Source organism: Falco cherrug, chromosome W (genome assembly GCF_023634085.1).
Source record: "Falco cherrug isolate bFalChe1 chromosome W, bFalChe1.pri, whole genome shotgun sequence".
Classification (NCBI taxonomy): domain Eukaryota; kingdom Metazoa; phylum Chordata; class Aves; order Falconiformes; family Falconidae; genus Falco; species Falco cherrug.
The window spans coordinates 9,452,280-9,473,358 of NC_073719.1; the positions used below are offsets into that span (position 1 = coordinate 9,452,280).

The 21,079-nt window shown below is 40.1% G+C and overlaps 1 protein-coding gene across 20 annotated transcripts in view; it reads right to left on the minus strand.

Annotated features, from left to right (window-relative positions):
* The window catches only part of LOC129734539 (erbin-like), a 123,979-nt gene that overhangs the window by 45,454 nt on the left and 57,446 nt on the right, over window positions 1–21,079 (minus strand). For 19 of the 20 annotated variants that reach the window (XM_055698136.1, XM_055698143.1, XM_055698140.1 and 16 more), the window contains 3 exons: window positions 15,161–15,239; window positions 14,299–14,388; window positions 4,658–4,714 (listed from right to left, as the gene is read on the minus strand). In XM_055698136.1, the coding sequence (XP_055554111.1) occupies window positions 4,658–4,714; window positions 14,299–14,388; window positions 15,161–15,239 (226 nt within the window). The remainder of the gene's footprint in view (window positions 1–4,657; window positions 4,715–14,298; window positions 14,389–15,160; window positions 15,240–21,079) is intronic. The other variant, XM_055698146.1, reaches the window with a different exon arrangement.

The window sequence follows — 21,079 nt, forward strand, 5'->3', positions numbered from 1 at the left end:
CAGCAAGGCTTCTGACACTGTCTCATAGGTAAGCTCAGGAAGTGTGGGTTAGATGAGTGGACAGTGAGGTGCATTGAGAACCGGCTGAATGGCAGAGCTCAGAGGGTTGTGATCAGTGGCGCAGAGTCCAGCTGGAGGCCTGTAGCTACTGGTGTTCCCCAGGGGTCAGTACTGGGTCCAGTCCTGTTCAACTTGTTCATCGATGACCTGGATGGAGGGACTGAGTGTACCCTCAGCAAGTTTGCTGATGATACTAAACTGGGAGGAGTGGCTGATACACCAGAAGGTTGTGCTGTCATTCAGCGAGACCTGGACAGGCTAGAGAGTTGGGTGGAGAGGAACCTCATGAAGTTCAACAAAGGCAAGCGTAAGGTCCTGCACCTAGGGAGGAACAACCCCATGCACCAGTACAGGCTAGGAATTGACCTGCTAGAAGGCAGCTCTGTGGAGAAGGCCCTGGGAGTTCTGGTGGACAGCAAGTTGCCCATGAGCCAGCAGTGTGCCCTTGTGGCCAAGAAGGCCAATGGGATCCTGGGGTGCATTAGGAGGAGCGTGGCCAGCAGGTTGAGGGAGTTTTATCTTCCCCCTCTACTCTGCCCTGGTGAGGTCGCATCTGGAGTACTGTGTTCTGGGTTCCCCAGTTCAAGAGAGACAGGGAACTACTGGAGGAGGGTCCAGCAAAGGGCTACAAAGACGATTAGGGGACTGGAACATCTCCCTTGTGAGGAAAGGCTGAGGGAGCTGGGCCTGTTTCGCCTGGAGAAAAGAAGACTGAGACGGGATCTTACCAATGTCTACAAATATCTTAAGGGCAAGTGTCAAGAGGATGGGGCCAGGCTCTTTTCAGTAGTGCCAAGCAACAGGGCAAGGGTCAATGGGCACAAACTGCAACATAGGAAGTTTCATCCGAATATGAGGAAAAGCTTCTTTACTTTGAGGGTGCCAGAGCACTGGAACAGGCTGCCCGGAGAGGCTGTGGTGTCTCCTTCTCTGGAGACATTCAAAACCTGCCTGGATGCAACTCTGTGCAACCTGCTCTAGGAGAACCTGCTTTAGCAGGAGGGTTAGACTAGATGATCTGCAGAGGTCCCTTCCAACCCTGACCATTCTGTGATTCTATGACTGTCACACAGAGTACACTGCAAGACATGTACAGATTAATTTACAAAAAGCTAAAGATCACTAGAGTCATCCTTATTATGATAAATAGTAACTCTGAAGTTACTTTTCTTTTGAATGCCTTTCACCTCCAGTCATAATCAGCTTTTTCAGTAGCCACAGGCTCATTAACTACATGTTTTTCTCCTAAATAAAGACCACTACCTAATGATTAGATAAAACAGAAGAGACCGCTGTTGAATCACAATAACCACCAATGCCTTTCTCCCTCTCCAGGCTGCTGACAAAGTTGTTTCCATATGATATGGTCTGGAATCCTAATTATTCCTCAGGTCCTACAACAAATCAGATGACTAAATTTGATTTCATGACACATCAATAGGGCAAAGATTAAATCAGTGACTGAAATAAAGTAAAATCCATTCTTTCAAGCTGTGTTTTGGCAATTTTCTCTCTCTCTCTCTCTAATATCTCTTTGGTTTTCTGTATTGTTTAAGAGCAACTATACCTTCAGACAAAATGCAAACAAAGCTTTTCATACAGTGAAAATGTAAAACAAGAAAAGTCAATGCTAAAGAAAGAGGAATACAGGACTGGAAAGAAAAATTTACTAGATCGCTGAGTTACACCTATTTCTATCTCTGCCACAGCATTATGTAATCCCTTTCATAAACTAAAAAAATTGTTTCATAATCCATATTATTGAATTTGCTGTCAAATCAATCCAACACTAACAGAACAGGTAGTTTAAATTATGCCTCAGATTCTGATGCTGTAAATAGTCAAATTCACTAAGGGTAACAATACCACTTACTTCAAGTAGCATAAAATTCAAGAGGTGTGAGTGATAGGCAAGATAAGTCCCTGAATCATTGCAATTACACCTTCAAATAACTTGCTCCTTTCTAAAAAGGTTACTCTATTGACAATTAGCCAACAGACAGAAGCTTAAAAAAATAATCAATGAGATACCTTTTTATATTTGCATCAGACCATTTTCCCAACTTCCAGCTAAGGTCTCTAAAACAATCTCTGCATATTTTTGCTTTCCTTTCAGCAGAAATATTTTTATTAAGATGGTTTGCATTATAATACTGTCAGTTTTGCATTCTCTAGCTGTGGATAAGCTCCAATCAAAATTATGCATTTGGCACAAAGCAAGGTTCATTTAGTGTGTTGGCATTAATTACCCATTTTTATTAACAGTCTTTCAAGTGCTTTATGCTTTAGTGTTAAAAATTATGTGCATGTTTAATTCAGCAAGAGAGCTAGCTGATTTTGTAGAAGTTTATCCAAATATACCTCTCATTACAAATAAGAAAAGTAGCAGCTAAAAGTATGAAAATATTATGAAGGAGAGAAAGACAGGGAAAATATTGGTATTCTATAGCAAAAATATTAGCACGCACTGCTACATCTTATTAGCTTCAAAACCTTCCCTTTGGATTTTCTACACTATCTAAACTGTAAATCAGGTTCCTTTTAAAACACATACTCAGGTTTGGGAAACTGTAAGTTCAAATTTCCCATTGGCTTCTGTTCTGACATAATAAAGGCAGGCAACAGATGCCTTTGTTGGCCAGGTCAACTGCTACACAGTTGTATCATCCTGAAAGGCAGATTCACGTCTTGCATGCTATGGACACCACAATATTTTTTTTCTCTCCAGTGTACATCATACATAATCGATATATTTTTCCAGTGCCTCACTGTAGCAAAATGCATATTAATGTGTTTGAATCAATACATTTAAAAAGCAGTCTCAAAAGCTTTAATTTCCCCTAATTGAACCACAAGAGTACCAGAAGAGAATAATAAAGGTGGCAGCTCAGCATGTACTGTATGTAGATCGTTATGGAGGTGCTGCAGAGGACATCATCATGACAGCTGCTGTTTAGTTTTTAAGCAAGGATGAAACCCCTGAAATCAACAAAAAATTTTCCAGCAACTTCAATGGAAGTGTTTGGCTTAAATACATTACAGCATTTGTTTAAGTGTCTCTTATCACTACAAGAGACCTCCATAAACTACTCTTTTTAAAATACTGCATGCAATTAATGCTATTAGTGTTAATTGTGGCAATTAAGGTCAGAGTAATTTTATAAATTTTAATTATTGCTACTGTTTCACAGTTGGGAGTAACTTAATTTACAGAGCTTCTACCCAAATTACATGTCCTCTAATTTTTTCTACTGAAAAAAAGAAGGATAGAGAGTATTTATATAACATGAATGAGTAGAATATTTAATACTTGGAAGATTTAAATTCACGCATTCTGACGTTATACATTTCATTCCAGATGCGAGTTTTGGCATTTTTATGCACCACAGTATGGTATCTAGGCACATAAAAAAGGAATTCCAATGGAACATACCCCTTGTTCATGTCTTAGGCACATAGTTAGCTAGAGTCACTAGAAAAGTTGGCTGTTGTACTTAAAGGGCTGGCAACTCACACTTCAGCCTACTGCATGGAAGTCTCTGCTAGCATATGAGCTGGACAGAAGAAATATTCAATTGATAGGACTCCTCTTTTCCACCAAAACATCTGAAACCAATACCTCTCTTTACCAGTGTCTGTTGCCAGAGGAGGACTCCTTTCATTGCACACTACAACATATTCAGGACTCTACAGCTAGTTATTCACATCCCATCTTTGGGATCTCTGTTTCTCTCTTCACTGATCTTTTATACCTCTGATAACCCGCTTAGACCTCCAGGGTCCAAGTCAGAAAATTCAGAGCATTGCTCTAGCTCACAGAAAGTTGCAGGAACTGCAACACCATCAACCTGGGTTTCTTTGATGAAGCAAGTGAGAGTTGCAAGGCAGGGCTTAGAAAGGTGTTAGATTTTAAAAGATAAGTACAATTGCATTTACTGTTAAAAGAAACACTATAACAATTTCCATAACTATTTGACACAATTACAGAAAACATGGCTGACTAATATGCTTTCATTATGTTAAACAAGCCTGTTGCCTTATAAAATACACACTGCATAACAGACTGCAACACAGGAGTTTTTACTTTCTTCAGCAGTGAAGTATATTAAACAGGAAAAAAACTGTTCACATCACGTGAATCTTATTCCCTCAGTCATTCTGAGCAAGCATCTCAAACTCCAGATTTGATTTAGAGATAATGCCTAAGTTTCAGGCACTCAGCCATCAGAACAGTACTCAGACAGGCATCTGAGCACCAATACAATGCTGTGTGCAAAAAGCATCAGACACCTCAGAATGATCATCCTGAAGTGCTTACAGGCTGACTTAAAAGCCTGATAGGTGGGTCAGAAATACAGAGCTGGAGAGGGACAGAAAATTTTCAAAAATCTCTGAATAGGCAAACAACTGAATAGGAAGACCAGGGAGCCTGAAAAGAGATATAATTTCAGCAGTATGAGGGGAAAGTTCCTAGCTTAGTCCAATACTTAGCTACACATTTTAAGCCGTGACCTACTTTTCGATATGCACTACATTATTAGTATAACTACAGAAAAACTCTTCCAAAGTATTTTAAATAAATTTCATACATACTTACTTTGGCAATATTTTTAACTGGTTTTCTCTAAGTTCCAATATCTGTAGTTTAGTTAATCTGTAACAGAAAGGCATAACAATTTATCACAATATACTGTATTCGCAAAATATGACAAACAGAATGGACAACCTTCTCTAGAAGGGAAGAATAGTAGTCCTTTCTCTTTGGAGACTGCAGATGATGCTTTTTATAGTCCTAATGATGAACTTAAAACATCAACAGCAGAACTGTAGCTCTTGGCCGCTTTTGGTATTAGATCATCCCCATTACCAGCTCAGATTAGGGGAAGCCTCTGAAAAGGTAAATAGTTCAACAACCCTGGAGAACAAGGAAGAAGATCTGCCTAATAAGATACCAATTCTTAACATTAAGAAGAAATTATTCACCACCACCACCTTTCTGATGTATCGCACAACTCTGGATACCTGCTCAGCTTCTTTTTTTTTGTAGTAGGGATCTTTTTGAACACTGGTCTAAAAATAAAGTAGCACATTCAATCAACTCCAAACCCCTTTATTTTGAGAAGGCTTCAACATTCAAACACTGCATTAGGCTCCAGTTGGTGTTTTACATTGGTGACAGGGAAAATAGCTAGACAGTTTGTAGTTTCTCTTCACAACGTGTATGCAGCCAAATTTCTCAGTTGAAAGCAGTAGAAGCAAATCTCCATTCATATGCTAAACTACACATATGTATGCTCACACTTCGTTGACTTTAGCCAGAACTCACTGTACTACACTTCTAATAAGCTAATTCTGTAAACTTAAAGACTGCCTTTGGTGACAGAAAGGTTCATAGCTTTGTGACCTTGTTTCATGTTCTACTCACTCCAGCTAACCCTAAGAGATTGGAGATACAAGTATCCAAGTTCTTATGTGTAGAGCTACACAGAGGCTACTAGGGAAACATTTTCAACCTGTCCTGGCTGGGAGATTCAGGCTATATCTAAACTAGTAATTTTCTTGCAGTAGTTGATGAGAAATATTGGCCTGAAGCAGTTGTCACCTCTTTCATTATGACTGGGAGAGTTAATTCAAGTTTAATATAATAGTACACATGAAATAGCCTAGCTGCTCTTTAAATTGCTGGTGTAAATGCCCATGCTAAGCATCTTGAATTGCTATAATGGAACTGAAAAAACTGGGGTTTAATTCAGAAAAGAAATACAGACAGATAATTAGTCTGCCTATACTAAAGGATAAATAAAAGTCATAGTGACAGAATGTATATTTCCTCTGCCATTCTATCACAAAGATTTGTTATACTCATATGGAAACATTTCATTTCTCAACTGTAAAAACCCATAACCACAGAAATATGTATACATCACCTAAACACAAAGATATAAGGGAATATTATTCAACTTTAAGTATACCTGGTATAATGGTCTCAACAAAATTACTGTTGTAGGACTGTTATTTTATGTAACCAACTTAGGTTGCTTTTAAAATGTAGCTCAACTTTTATTTAAAACAAAATCTCTACATGAACACTTTGCCAGAATAATATCAATATTCTTCCTAAATCTGATTTCCTTAATTATACAATCTGTAAAACTGTAGAAGAAATATATAGCAGGTATACTTAGAAACTCACTGTTCAACAGCAGTCATTCCTTGGAAAGCTAAAAATATTCCAGAGAGAGATATTCTTTATTTTTCACCTCCCTTGAAGTTTTGCTAATGCAGAAATATTTTTAAAAAAATCATAACTAAAATATAAAGGCAACAGGACTGAAACACATACATCCTATAGCAGGTTGCATTTTGCAAAAGTTTCAGCAAAATTGCATATATTTAACTAAATTCAGCCCCAAATTTGATCATCATTGTACATTTATGTACAAAGATATCCCAAAGTAGATACTACTAAAAATATCTACCACTGCAAATACTACTGGCAAACTGTTGAGAAACAAGATTAAAAGTAAATTCATTGCAACATCACAGTAAAAAGTCTCTGGAAGCAATACCTCACTAAAGGCAAGATTCTCAAAGTTCTTAAAATTTCACTGAAGATAAACTCTTTGCTTATCTTAAACATCCATCAGTAAATAATGTTTCCCATTTAAAGCCCTGTCTCAACATTAGCATGCAGTGAGCTTAAAGTTTAGAATGCTCTGCTTATATATTTGTATATGTAAATGCAAATATACATGATGCATTTAGATACAGTAGATACAGCTTGCTTAGGTAAGCACAAGCAATTCTCAGACTTCTGTGCAATGGCATAAAGGCTAATTCTAGGATCTGGGCCAATATTAATACATTCAAATTAGAATTTGGGAGTAGAAGAAAAAAATAATCAATCAAACAAAAAAACCCCAACCCACACTTTATCACCTCAGAATTTCAAAGGAATTGGCATATTTAGTCAAAAAGTCTGGTGATTTTTAATAAGTCTAACAGGTTGGACTGGTACAACAGCACTGAAGGACAGCAAGTATGTAATGCTCATAAAGAAGGGAAAAAAATATTGAATAACCACAACCACAAAATTATGCAAAGCTTTAGCACAAATTTTGAAGGAGAGAACAAAACATGGAGGTAAATGTAATAAAATGCTGCATGTATATACTAAAAGTAGTTTGCATTACACAAAGTTTTCTTTCCTAAGCAACAGGCTGAATATTACTAATAGAGGTGCTCAAAGACCCATTTTGGGACTATCCTAAACAATATTTTTTAACAGCAACTTTAAAGGACAGAAAAATGTTTAAGTTGGTTGATGCCATAGAGGACAGTCACAGACAATACAGTGAATTATTAGGACACTAGGGGAAAAAACTGTAAAACCTTAAGGACTGAAAAATATAGAAAAGGGTCAAGATGTCACAGTACTAAGTCAAGTACTTATGATTTCCTTGTAGAGTCATCAGTCATTTCTAACTGAGCTGTCCAATGCATTAGTCAATTGTGGGAAATGACACAAGGCAGCTGCAAAAAGGGCTAGTGGAACACTAGACTATAACCGGAGACATTTCCAAGAGAAACAAGAAGATAAACATGACATTGTACAAGCCATGAAGAGATCTCAATTTGAATTCTAAATATAGCTACAAACAATGCCATCCGAAGAAAAAAAATAATTAAAATTACAAGTAGTTCCAAGATCTATTAATATGACCAGGCACAAAGGAAAACCTGCCATACCAGAGGGAAACAATTTTGTTTAGTCTAACAAAAAGAAGTATATGGTAACACTATAAAAACAGTAGGTGAGAGAATGAGGGACAACACTTATGAGGACAGCAATTAAACTGTGGAACAAATGAATATAAACGGTCAGAGAGTAACTGATGTGGGAAACCAGGTTTCTAACCTGAACTAGTGGAACAGAGACCGTGACACATGGACCAGAAAACTAGCTACCTTCAATATAGCATTGGCTTAGTTTTTAAGAGGCATTATTGCCTATACTTGCCAGTAAAAGCAGGCAACAGAACTCAGTTACTTCATGCGTTCCCATCAAATGAAGAGAAACAGCTATAAAGCTATATACAAAACAACTGATGCACCAAAGTGAAAGAAGCTGAAGGCTTGTCCTGGATGGGAATAATTAACAATGCACTAAATGTCTCAAAAGCTTCTACCAGAGTTAATTCTCATATTCCAAAGTACAAGCTGTATATCAGACCATTTGCACTAGCAAGTGTTTATACTTAGTTTTAAAGCTGCTGGGGTGCCAGAGCAGTCTGATCACTTAGAAAAACAAAAGTAGTCAAAGGGATCTGAACCTTACTTTGAATTGACATGTTACCAAATTCATTGTTTTCTAATATATTTGATCTAAACATTATCTTCCTATACAATAGTATTTATTTTGTGCATTACTGTACCATTAAGCAGGTAAACTTATATAAATACCTTGAATTAATTTAAAAACTGATAAGAAAAGTCTTAATTTCAGGTTCATTCTCCTGGCTAAAAGCTAGGATGCTGCAAGTCACTATTTCTGTTTAAAAAAACACGGCTGAATACTTCATAGCTATTAAAGAGAAACACTACACTAGAGAACTGGCTTTCAAGTTGCCTTCATTAACTAATTTATTCTTAAGCAGTTAGTAATATAATGACTCCACCATTTACCTAGCCATTAAGCAAGAGAGAACAGGACAGTGAAGAACAAAAAAACTATAAGTAATGAGGATTTTTAAAACTGCATGTAAGATTAACTTCTTTGAAGACCAGCTGTGTGTATTGGCTCTGGCTGAGATGGAGCTAATTCTCCCCACAGCAGCCCTCACAGTGCTGTGCTTTGTATTGGTAGCCAGAAAGGTGGTGATAACACACCAGTGTTTTGGCTACTGCTGAGCAGTGCTCCCACAGCATCAAGGCTGTCCCTCCAACCTTTCCCCCTCACCAGTAGGCTGGGGGTGGCAAGATCTTGGGAGGGGACACAGCCAGGACAGCTGACCCAAAGTGACCAATGGGATATTCCATACCCCATGACACCTGATCAGCAATAAAAGGTAAGAGAAAGGAGGGGGGGGGGGGGAGGGGGGGGGAAAGTGGGATTAATTATTGAGGCATTTCTCTTCTGAAGCAACTGCTATGCGTTCCCAGGAAGTGGGTGGACATCGCCTGCTGATGGGAAGCAGAGAATAATTTATTTTTGTTTTCCTTTGCTTTGGTGCACGGCCTTTGCTATTGCTTTATTAAACTGCTTTTATCTTGACCCATGAGTTCTTTTCCATCTTATTTTCTCCCTCCCCTGTCCTGCTGAGGAGGGGAGTGACAGAGCAGCTTGGTGGGCACTTGGCAGCCAGCCAAGGTCAACCCACCACAGTCCTTTTTGGCACCTAACATGGGGCACAAGACAGCAGCAGTTTTGTATTGTGTGCTATAGCTATAGTAATCATTAAGTGGCAAGCTTCTGTGTGGGTCATGGAGTTTGCTGGCTGCCCTGCTTGTCTATTTTGCTGAGCTTGCGAACATGCTAGTACAAACAATGGCTGTGTGCTTCTTTGCCTTGGCATTGATGGCCTTACTGTGCTGGGGGAGGTATCTCGTGGAGAGGATGATGGAACACATCCTCCCGCTCTTCCTACCTGGCATCTCTGTGGGTGGTGTTATTACACAGGCTCCTGAGGTCCTTGTTCACCCTTACGTGAGCTGTTTAATACTAATTAACACAGTTGGCATACTATGGGGTTTGTGGAATCTGATGTCACCCTGGTGTAAGAGGAGACAACTTTTGGGTGAGGCAATACTGAAATGTGCCTCGAGGTGGCCAGTCCCTGGGTGGCAGGGTGTGTGGAAGGATTTGGGGAGGTATGTAGGACAGTTATCACCTCCCATAGCCTGGGACTTTACACCTGAACACGCAAGCAACCCTGGCAAACTGACACGCCACCTGATAGAAGGGTGCTTTGCCTGCCCCAATGAAAACCAGCAGCTTCTGGCACTGTACTGGGGCCTGACCTGTGCCTATTGAGCCACAGTTCAGTACTCTCAGAAGACTGTGGTTAAGGCACGGACCCAAACCACCTCTGAGAACACGTTGACTGAGACTGGGGTGCAAGCTACATCTGAGGACATGATAGTAGAGCTAGGGACCCAAACTGCATTTGAGGACACCATGGTTGAGGTAGGGACCCAAACAACAACAACTAGAGTAATTGCCCCCAGTAGTGAAAAAGAAACAGTGGACAAGGAGAACAACAGGTCCATATCATCGATTACTAAGGGAGGAGGAAGAAGAGGAAAGGTTTGATCAGGAAGCCAGTCCTTCGGCAGAGAACTGGGAGGAATGAGTGAGATAATTTAGGCAGGAAGCAGAAACTGCCCGGTCCCTGACCTCATCGGAACTTTGAAACATGTAGAAGATGTCCACAGCCGCCAGCCAGGTGAGAGGATTGCTGTCTGGCTGCTCCGGTGCTGGGATAGCGGGGCCGACAGTCAGCAACTGGAAGGTAAGGAAGCCCAACAGCTGGGATCCCTTGCTAGAAACCAGGGTACTGAGAGAGAAGTTGGAAAAGAGGCCGCAATTTGCAGTCTCTGGAGACAGCTCCTCTCAAGTGTGAGGGCAAGATATCCTTTCAAGGAAGATCTTGTGAACTCCCCAGGAAAGGGGACTACCTCAGACAAAGGTATCCAGTACCTGAGAGAATGAGCGGTGCTGGAAGTCATTTACGGTGATCTAGACAATGATGAGGTCTCCAGAAATCCAGATTACATCCTGTGCATACAGGCCATGTGGAGGAAGGGGGGTCCAAAATGCCCAGATACAGATGCACCAATTGTGGAGAAAGTGTCTTCTTGGCTCCAAAACTTTGAAGAAAATCTCTGTCCCTCCTCATCCCTATGGGCCAGCACCTCAGCTGTCAGGGGCACCCCAAGAAATCAGTCCCCTCCTGCCCCGGTCAGAGGGAATGGGAGACCCAGGCGCATGCTGCGTGGCGCACAATGGTTCTTCCAGTGTGACCGGGGGGAGGACATGAAGGAGTGGGATGGTGAACCCACCTTTAAGCTGGAAGCTCATGTACGCTAACTGAGAGGGAAGACAGCTGTTAGGAAGGGGTCACCCAAGACGGCTGTCAGCATAGTGGCTGTAGAGACACAAGAAGGCAATCAGCAATATCTCCCAGACACGGAAGAACTGAGATCACCTCCCTTGATCCTGACAAGGGGACTTCTTGTCTGGCACTGCAAGGGTCAGACAGTGAATACTGTGACCAGGAACAGAGGGCCCCTGCCTCGGGCCAGGAGGAGGAAAGGAATGGCTGGGTATACTGGATCGTGTGGATTTGATGGCCTGGCACATCAGACCCACAGAAGTATAAGGCTTTGGTAGACGCTGGTGCACAGTGTATGCTGGTGCCATCAGGGTATAGGGGCACAGAACCCCTCTGGATCCCTGGAGAGACAGGGGGATGCCAAGAATTGTCTGTATTGGAGGCTGAAGTGAGCTTATAAGGGGACAAATGGCAAAAACACTCTACTGTGAGTGGTCCAGAGGCTGCTTGTATCCTTGGCATAGACTACCTCAGCGGAGGGTACTTTAAGGACCCAAGGTGGTACCAATGGGCTTTTGGTGTAGCTACTGTGAATACAGAGAAGGTCAAACAGCTATCTACCCTGCCTGGCTTCTCAGAAGATTCCTTTGTTGTGGGGCTGCTGCAAGCTGAAGAACAACAGGTGCAAATCGCTACTAGGACGGTGTACCAGTGGCAATATCACACAAACCAAGACTCCCTGGCTCCCATCCATGAGCTAAGGAGAGTGATCAGCAAGACTCACTCACCTGAACAAAGTCACACCACCACTGAGTGCTACTGTACCAGACATGTTAGAGCTCCAATACAAAGTGGAGTCGAATACAGCCAAGTGGTATGCTACATTTGACATTGCTAATGCGTTTTTCTCAATCCCTTTGGCAGCAGAGTACAGGCCACAGATTGCTTTCACATGGAGGGGTGTCCAACACACCTGGAATCGGCTGCCCCAGGGGTGGAAGCACAGCCCTACCATTGGTCATGGACTAATCCAAACTGCACTGGAAAAGGGTGATGCCCCTGAACATCTACAATACATCGATGACATCATTGTGTGGGGCAACAAGGCAGAAAAAGTGTTCGAGAAGGGAAAAAGAGTGATTCAGGTTCTTCTGAAAGCTGGTTTCGCCACAAAGAAAAGCAAGGTCAGGGGACCTGCACAGGAGATTCAGTTCTTGGCTATAAAATAGCAGGATGGATGCCATCATGTACCTCTGGATGTGGTCAACAAGATAGCAACTATGTCTCCACCAGCTAACAAGAAGGAAAAACAAGCTTTCATAGGCCTTGTGGGGTTCTGGAGAATGCACGTTCCAGGTGAAAGTCAGTTTGTGAGCCCTCTCTATCGAGTAACCTGGAAGAAGCACTATTTTGAGTGAGGCCCTGAGCAACAACAAGCCTTTGAGCAGATCACACAGGAAATAGCTCGTACAGTAGCTCTTGGGCCTGTCTGGACAGGACCAACTGTGAAAAATATACTCTACACTGCAACTGGGGAGCATGGTCTCACCTGGAGCCTCTGGCAGGAAACATCAGGAGAAACCCAAGGTCGACCATTATGGTTTTGGGGCCAGGGGTGTTGAGAATCAGAAGCCCACTACACCCTGACTGAAAAAGAGACACTAGCAGCATGTGAGGGCATTTGAGCTGCTTCAGAAGTTGTTGGTACAGAAGTGCATCTCCTTTTGGCACCGCAGATGACTGTGCTACACTGGACGTTCAAAGGAAACATCCTCTCTACACATCACACATCTAGCACTACATGGAGTAAGCGGGTAGTGTTGATTATGCGGCAAGCTTGACTGGGGAAACCCAACCGCCCAGGAATTTTGGAAGACACCATGGACTGGCCCGGGGGCAGAGATTTTGGAGCACTGCCTGAGGAGGTGGCTTGTGCCCAAGAGGCATCACCATAGAATGAGTTATCAGAAGATGAAAGGTGTTATGCTTTGTTTACTGATGGATCCTGTCTTGTGGTAGGAAACTACAGAAGTGGAAAGCTGCTGTGTGGAGTCCCACGTGACAAGTCATTGAGGCCACTGAAGAAGATGCGTCAAGCCAGTTCGCAGAAGTGAAAGCCATCCAACTAGCCCTAGAGATTGCTGAATGAGAAAAGTGGCCAGTACTCTATCGCTATACTGACTCCTGGATGGTGGGTAATGCCCTATGGGGGTGGCTACAGCAGTGGAAGAAGAATACTTGTCAGCACAGGGGTAAACCCATCTGGGCTGCTGCACTGTGGCAGGACATTGCTGCCTGGATAGAAAACATGGCTCTAAAGGTATGTCATGTAGATGCTCACATGCCCAAATGCCGTGCCACTGAAGAACATCACCACCATGAACAGGTAGACAAGGCTGCCAAAACTGAAGTAGCCCAGGTGGACCTGGACTGGGAGTGTAAGGGTGAGCTATTTGTAGATTGATGGGCCCATGAAACATTGGGACATCTAGGGAGAGATGCAACATACAGATGGGCTTGTGATCGAGCAGTGGACCTGACCATGGAGGCCATCACACAGGTCACTCATGAATGTGAAACATGTGCTGCAATCAAGCAAGACATGAGTGAAATCTCCCTGGAATAGAGGGCGGTGGCTGGCTTCTTCCTTTTAGCAATATTATCCTTTTACTTTTGTTCCCAAGATCTAATCTGTTTTAATTAGGTAGGTGTTTAGTCTTTGTCTCTTAGTCAGCGCACCATAAATATGCTGTCTCTCAAAGATTCCTGACAACAAGGCAGTCGAGAATTATAGATGTGCATGAAGGAATCTGTGCATCCAGGAGAGGACAAGTGGAATTACATATGTCATTATTTCCTCCACTGCAACTACTAAATGATTACCAAGCCATTTTTCAAAATACTAGTCTCCCATACTTATCAGACTTGTTTTGTAGAAGGAGCAAGTATGTACACGAGGTTTAGTTCTTGGGTCTTTATAAGCATTCTGTCTGTCCTTCAAAAGTCCAATTTAAAAAATGTTGATAAAGGTTTGGGTTTTTTTATAACTAATATGTGGCAAAAATGGATTGGCAATGTACACTTCTTCCCCTCCTCCAGTTCACGCTTTGCTTAACAAGCAGCAGAAACTGCTCTGCATAATTTTAAAAGTAAATATAGATACTAAGTTTCAAATTCAACTTACCTGCCAAAGTTGGCTGGCAAAAACTCAAGAAAAGCATCATTCAGGTACAGCTGTGTTAGGTTTAACAGTTGGGAAAATCCATCTGGAAGCCTATATAGAAATAATGTAGTACCTTTGTTTCAGTTATATTCAGGGCATTAAGTCATATTTTCTTAAACAACAGTTTAGTATTGAAGTCCTACATACTGATAACATTAAAATTAAGGTTGTACCAGAATTTCTACAAAATTGCACTAGATACCTGTTCACAAGAAAAATAATTTTGAAACTAATCTTAAGTATTGAGGACAATATGTACAGGCAATAAAAACTACAAACAAATGTAGTATCGTATTTGTGATTTCCTGCCACCTGATGTGGAGGTGGCATTCATTAGATAGATAAATTAAGATAAATTAAAACCTATGCAACAACTTTTCCCCCAGAAGAGTTACCTTGTGCAAAGTTTATATTTCTGGCAATGCTACTTCCGGCAAATTATTTTTCTCACTATAGAAGGTGACAGGAAAATCTACTCACATAAGCTGAGATTGAAAGAAGTCGTACAGGTTTTAGAGTAAAATTTATTAATAAGAAACAAAACTCTGTGTATTTCTCTAACTTCACAGAGAAGTGATGGACTTAAAGCTGAGAAAGCCACATGGCATGATGTAGGATTGCTCACATAGCCTATTAACTTGGGCAAAATATTTTACTGACAGCTATATACTGTATCACAGTGCAATGAGGTTAATGAAGATACTTCTCAGGTAATTCTGCTCCTTGTCTCCAAAGGTTGGCTCACAAAAAGTTGTCTGGGCCATGCTTGAGACTTGGTAGTGTTTGCATAAAATACAAAAAATGACAAAATTTACAAACTTACTTTGAAATTGGATTTACACTGGCCTCAACAACTGCCAAGACTTTACAATTTTTTATATTTTCTGGAAACTCCTGTATGCCTGCAAGATAAAGGGAGAGGCGGGAAACATTCATTTAGCAACCAGTGGACTGGTTCTCTGATATTTAATTTTAGATACAGTTTTCATTAAAAAAACACTCTTATACAATATCAATTCTTTTACTATTTATTCCTAAAGCAATTCATACTGTCACTTAGCAGGCAGCTCAAACAGCATTATAGACACACAGTACACTAACAATTCCCACTGCTCATTACCAAATATTAAAGTACTTGAGCTTTGTAATGTGCTTAAGATCAGGCCCTCAGTCTCAAGTATTTTATTATTTTTTTTAAAGGCATTCATACGCATGGTAGAACAAAGTCAAATGCATGGCTTGTATGACGTTTAGGTTAAATGGTAAGGCTTCAAATCCTAAAGTAGGTTTACAGCATTCGTGGTTCTGAACAGATCTCCCAAAACTTGATATATGCTTGGTGTTAGCTTCAAATTATTTGTAGAGAAGGAAAAAAAAAAAGCTGCAGACACATTTATATCTGAAAATTAAAATAATAAGGAAGCTCCTCATATTCTAAGGTTATCTCCAAAAATGTCAGAGTGAATTTGCAACCTACATATCTGCCAAAATTTGTATTTGTCAGAAGCTGACAAAATAGATCTTGAAAACAAAGACAAATATTTGCCATGCCAGTAAGAAACCATTCTGCTGCCCAAGACTTTCACCTCAATCTTTACTATAATAATAAACCAAATAAAACTATGGTTATCACATCTGCATTTGCTTTTGCAATGTATCACTACATTGTTCTTATGCCCTGGGGACAGGTGTATTTGTTTTAAATAAACTCATCTTAAGTATAACAAACATTCATACTGCAATCTCTTCACTTGGATTAAGAATACGCTATTTTTTTCAAGAAATACCCATATGCTAATAAAACAAAGTTGGTTTAAAAACAACCAGATTTTCAAGTAACAAATCTTAGCCATTTGTCTTTCAATTATGGCACACAACTGTGTCTGCTTCTAGAGTGCTTTATGAGGTATGTGGAGAGGGCAGCCTGAACCCAGGGAACAAGACCACTAAAGAACTATGTGCATACTCTCTTTTAGACTAGTGACAGTGTGAAATTTCATGCTGCTCCAAGCAACGTTAACTCTTTTACAGTCCAGCTACAGAGAAAGACAAGGGCAGCATGTCTTCTAATTGAGAGTAGCAGGTGGAACTTGGTTTTGTCTCTTCATGTGTGTGTTATGAGAATACCAAAGCAGAAAAAAATGTGGTGAAGCATCAACTGCTAAGTAATGTTTTTAATTACATACTTTTAATTACACAATTTCTAATGCTAGCTTAGAGTTTGGTTCTTCCTATGTTTGTGCAGTAACAAGACTGAACTGGTATACTGCACCATGAAAGGTGACAATATCACCTGACAAGAAAAATAGCCACAAAATAAATGCTTTCACAGTAAGTCAATTGGTGATGTTGAGGGGGAAAGTCACTATGCTGACTTTTCTATAAATTCAGCTTGAGTAGAAACTCCAATTCAGCCAAAGTAGCCTTTTAGGTCTTTCTTGACAGGAACCTGTTTGTCATACCAAATGGTTGAAACTTACTTTTGATTCATATCAGGTGTTGTACTCTGTTATTGAGAGGTGAAAGGCAAGAAAAGCACACTAAGCCACACAGTTAATCCAGGTGTTCAAATATCTCTAAGTATCATGGATCCTTTGGGGAAATAGCTTGTTGATCTCAAGGACAATAAAATACAGAAGTGGAGGGGGCTAGGAAGAATTGAAGCATCAACTGTAATATAGGCCAAGATTTCTGACACTTCTGGTTTACTACCATGTGATATTTTTCAAGTCCAACGGTAGGTTTAAAGAAAGATTAGAAAAGTACCATAGAAAGACTAAAAATATACCTTACCTATTGCTTTTATAGTCTTTGTATTAAGAGAAACACATTTCCATGAAATTTAAATATGTATTATCTTAATTCCAGTTGTAGCAAGAAGCCTCTTTCAACCAAGCAAGAATATCCAAACATGCAGATAGAAAGCATCTAACATGACACAGAATCCTGAACCATGGCAGATGCAGAAAAATCTAGCACATAAGAGGCCTGTATAGATGAAGCTATGGACATTTTGTATGAAGTGGTCTTGCATTGACTAAAAATTATGTCAAGACTCCTTTATTGCTGATGATATAACTTTGCCTTCTTAAAATAAATGTCTACAATAATCAAAGTAAACTGCTGCTAAGCTCTTCCTTGGAGTCAGATTTGTGTTTCAGATTCACTCTGTGCCATTAGTTTTGCTGTTTGAATCACATCAAAAGATCCTCTAAGCTTAGTTGTTCTGAAAAATGGTCATACTACTGGGCCTTGGTTTGGTCCTTGGATGAAAGACTGCTCTGGTCCAACGTGTTAAAACTCATGTTTTTAATATTAATATTAGTTTCCACTGCCTGTGTCAAGAATTTATTGAAACACAGAAGACTTAAATCTGTGATAACTACCTAGAAAACAAAACACACAGCACATCTGCTAGAGAGAAGAATGTCAATGTAAACTTACTCTCAAAAGAACAGCCAAATAAAATACTAGCTATCCAAACACAGACATGTTAAATTAGCATGCTTTTGTACATAATCAGAGGACTCTACAGTAGTCTCTTCTTTGACTATGCCTTGGGTAAGAGGCAGCAACAGTTTTAACAACAAATTAACAACAGAAATTCAATCTGATGAGAAAGTCAATGACGAAGGAGCCCATTAATTTAATTCTGCTTGTTCTTAGAGCCAGGATTGTTACATTATATATAGTCATTACCAACTTCACTCAACACTTCAGTATGGATAAGTGGCAGCCATCATTTTAAAAGAGCAGTAAACTGGGAATGACAGCATGAAATACACCTAATGTATGTAAGTACAGATTCAGAAGATAGAAGGAAAAAAAAAAGGAGACTGCTTCTCTCTACCAGATGCATTTACTAACTGGCTATACAACCACCTTCAGACACTCACTTTTCCTCAGCTATATCCCTCCTGCATACTAGAAACATGCAGATACAGTTGGATTAGTATTCTTTCAGTTCTCTCACCAATAAAGCAAATTCAAAAAGCAAGTAAGAAAGAGAGAAGGCAGAGAGACACTAGAGAAAGATGAGAGACAAAGGGCTGTAAAGAGCACTTTATAAAAGGAGCTGTTCCTCCTCTGCTTTCCATATACCCTTAGTGCCCTGAATCTTCTTCCCCTGTTAAGAAAGCTCAGGAAATCTCAAGGATCTCTGTGACCACATCTTTCTACACTCCTTTTGTAAGACGTGGACAGGTTCTTCATCCTGCTGTTTCTTACTTTACATGATAACAACCATCATCCCCAACCCATTTCAGTGCTGTAGCTGATTTACAGATCATGCTTACTGTTTTACAAGAAAACCACAAACCCGCCACACTTGTAGACTATGACCATTTGCAGAGCACAACAGGAGAAAACTCGATTTGCTGGTAATCTTTAATTCTAACCACCAGATCCACAAACTGAATTGAGAGCAAAGTTATTTTTGTTGTAATTTCCCACAGAAATGAGATTTGTATAATAGCATTTAATATTTACTTGTCTGTTTCTTTCTCCCTGTTTTCCCAAATTTCAGGAACTTTTAAACTCACTAGCTAGTTTTTACCAAGAACAATACTTTAAAAAAAGGGGGGAGTGGGGGCGGTGGGGGAATGAAGATACAAAATGACAGTTGGAAGACTGTTAAGGAAAAATTGGCAGTAAGGTAAGGAAGAACAATCCAAAATTCTTGTCTGGACTGAGCCAAAAGCAGAAAGCATTAATCATTCAGAACTCTACTTGGCAAAAACTCACCAGCTAACCAGCCTAACCTACAGAGTGGTGTTTAATCAGGATCCCAGACCGCATGCCCAAAGAGGATACCAAAAAGGTCATATAGGGATTTTGGGTCAATGGCCATAAGTCTGAAGGTAATCAACTTCAGTTCTGGATCACACAGCATGGTTGAAGTAAGGTATTTCACTTGATCTTTAACTCTCTCAGATTTTTCACTCAGAAATACTGGCAATTCCAGATTTACAGAAAATTGTGCAAGTTACATCCACTGCTGGCAGAAGCCTTCACTGCAATGGATCCCAGAGCTGACACCCTAGTACACTGCTGTTTCAGCCCTACTGCAGATGGGGGCTTGCTCTGCTGTTCATACTCTAGTCATGTAGTCATATTTTTCTTCACAGTCAAATGCTAAAAGTAGTAGGCCCAAACTTCACTTCAGTTATTCAAACCATTAGTGCTAGACAGCAGTGGCAGTGCCTCTAAATCAAGTTCCATCTCTTCTCACACAGAAACGTTTTAAACCAGCTTGCCATAAAAAAGTATTACCTCAATTTCCAAAAAGCACAGAGAAAGAAAATCACTAACAAATGAGACCTGCGGAAGCCATATGGGTGATGACCCTAAAGGAAAGGGTTTACAGATGGATATTTCAATTTGTGGGGAATGTGAGGAAAAAAAATTCTCTCCAAACAACAGGCAGAGCGCCCCACACCAAAAAGCCTTCTTACTGCAAGACAAATGAAACTATAGCCCACTGTACACCCTTCCTACTCTGTACCCCTTACAAGTGTAGAGGGGACAGAGGAAAACATACAGGCTCAGTTTGCATGAATACAAAAGCAACCTTAATTAAGTACATTCCTCCCTCAGCTAATCTATTCATCCTGGTCTCAACTTCTGGGCAAGCAGCTATTAGGAAGCAATCTGTTCTTCCACTCAGGCCTCTGCTACAACTGTCCTTCCAGCCACTGTGGATCAAATATGGCAATCAAAATATTTTCAGAGCTCAAAAAAATACACCACAACTCTCCCAAAGATTATGTAAAAGCTGAAAGTTTAAACTGAAAACAAACTAAAGTATCAGTCACAGTCTGTATTCTTATACATTTATATAGTTTGCTTAAATTTAGGATTTCTGCATATCTTCTGAATTAAAAGCAGCATTTTTCATTATTGAAAGTAAGCAGTGTGTTCAAGCCCGATCAATTCACTGCACAATGCTGACTCATCCATCCTTCCTTTTGAAGGTTCATTACTCTTTCCAAAATTCTTAAAGGAACCCCTGCCACAGCTAGTTTCAGATCAACCAGGATCTCAGGTTTTCAGAAGACACCTAACCAGGTTGTAGGGCAGCAGTAACACCTTCCTGCTCAGAGCTGGAGTTGCAGCTCAGCACAAGGTTGGCCTCCGTGTACAAGGTGGTACTCAGTATGCTAGTAGTCTCCAAACAGCTTAGGAACCTCTGGCTTATTTAGTGAAAACCTATCCTATATCAATCATTTAAAGGAGCAACTATTGCATATATACTCCTGTTTAGTCCTGCAAACAGATATCCCAAAGCTTTTTGAAACCTGCTATTATGTCACATCAGTTGCTCCTCTTGCACTCTTGTAAGGAAGATGGTGACAACTACTGGAGCACTAAAACTAGTAAAATCCCTTGCAACTTGGTTTTCTTTGAATATGAGCAATACAGAAGTGTGGTTTTCTGTCTTTCTCTTACTAAATGCAAAAACATATAAGCTTGGAGACACGTGGAAGAAACCTACTTTTCTCAAGAAGTACAACTCAAATAACAAATCTGTCATAGGTTTAACCTATAATTATTAAACTTGTTATAGATTTAATAAAACACAGATTTTAATACATTTATATAGCTTTTCATTCTCTACTATTTCTACTTTGTTTACACAGAAAAATTCCCTTATTAAAACACATTTGCTTTTATCAAGGAAATCAATAATCTAAAAAAAATCTTACAAAATGTTTACAAAATTCTGAAAACAAATTCTATTGGA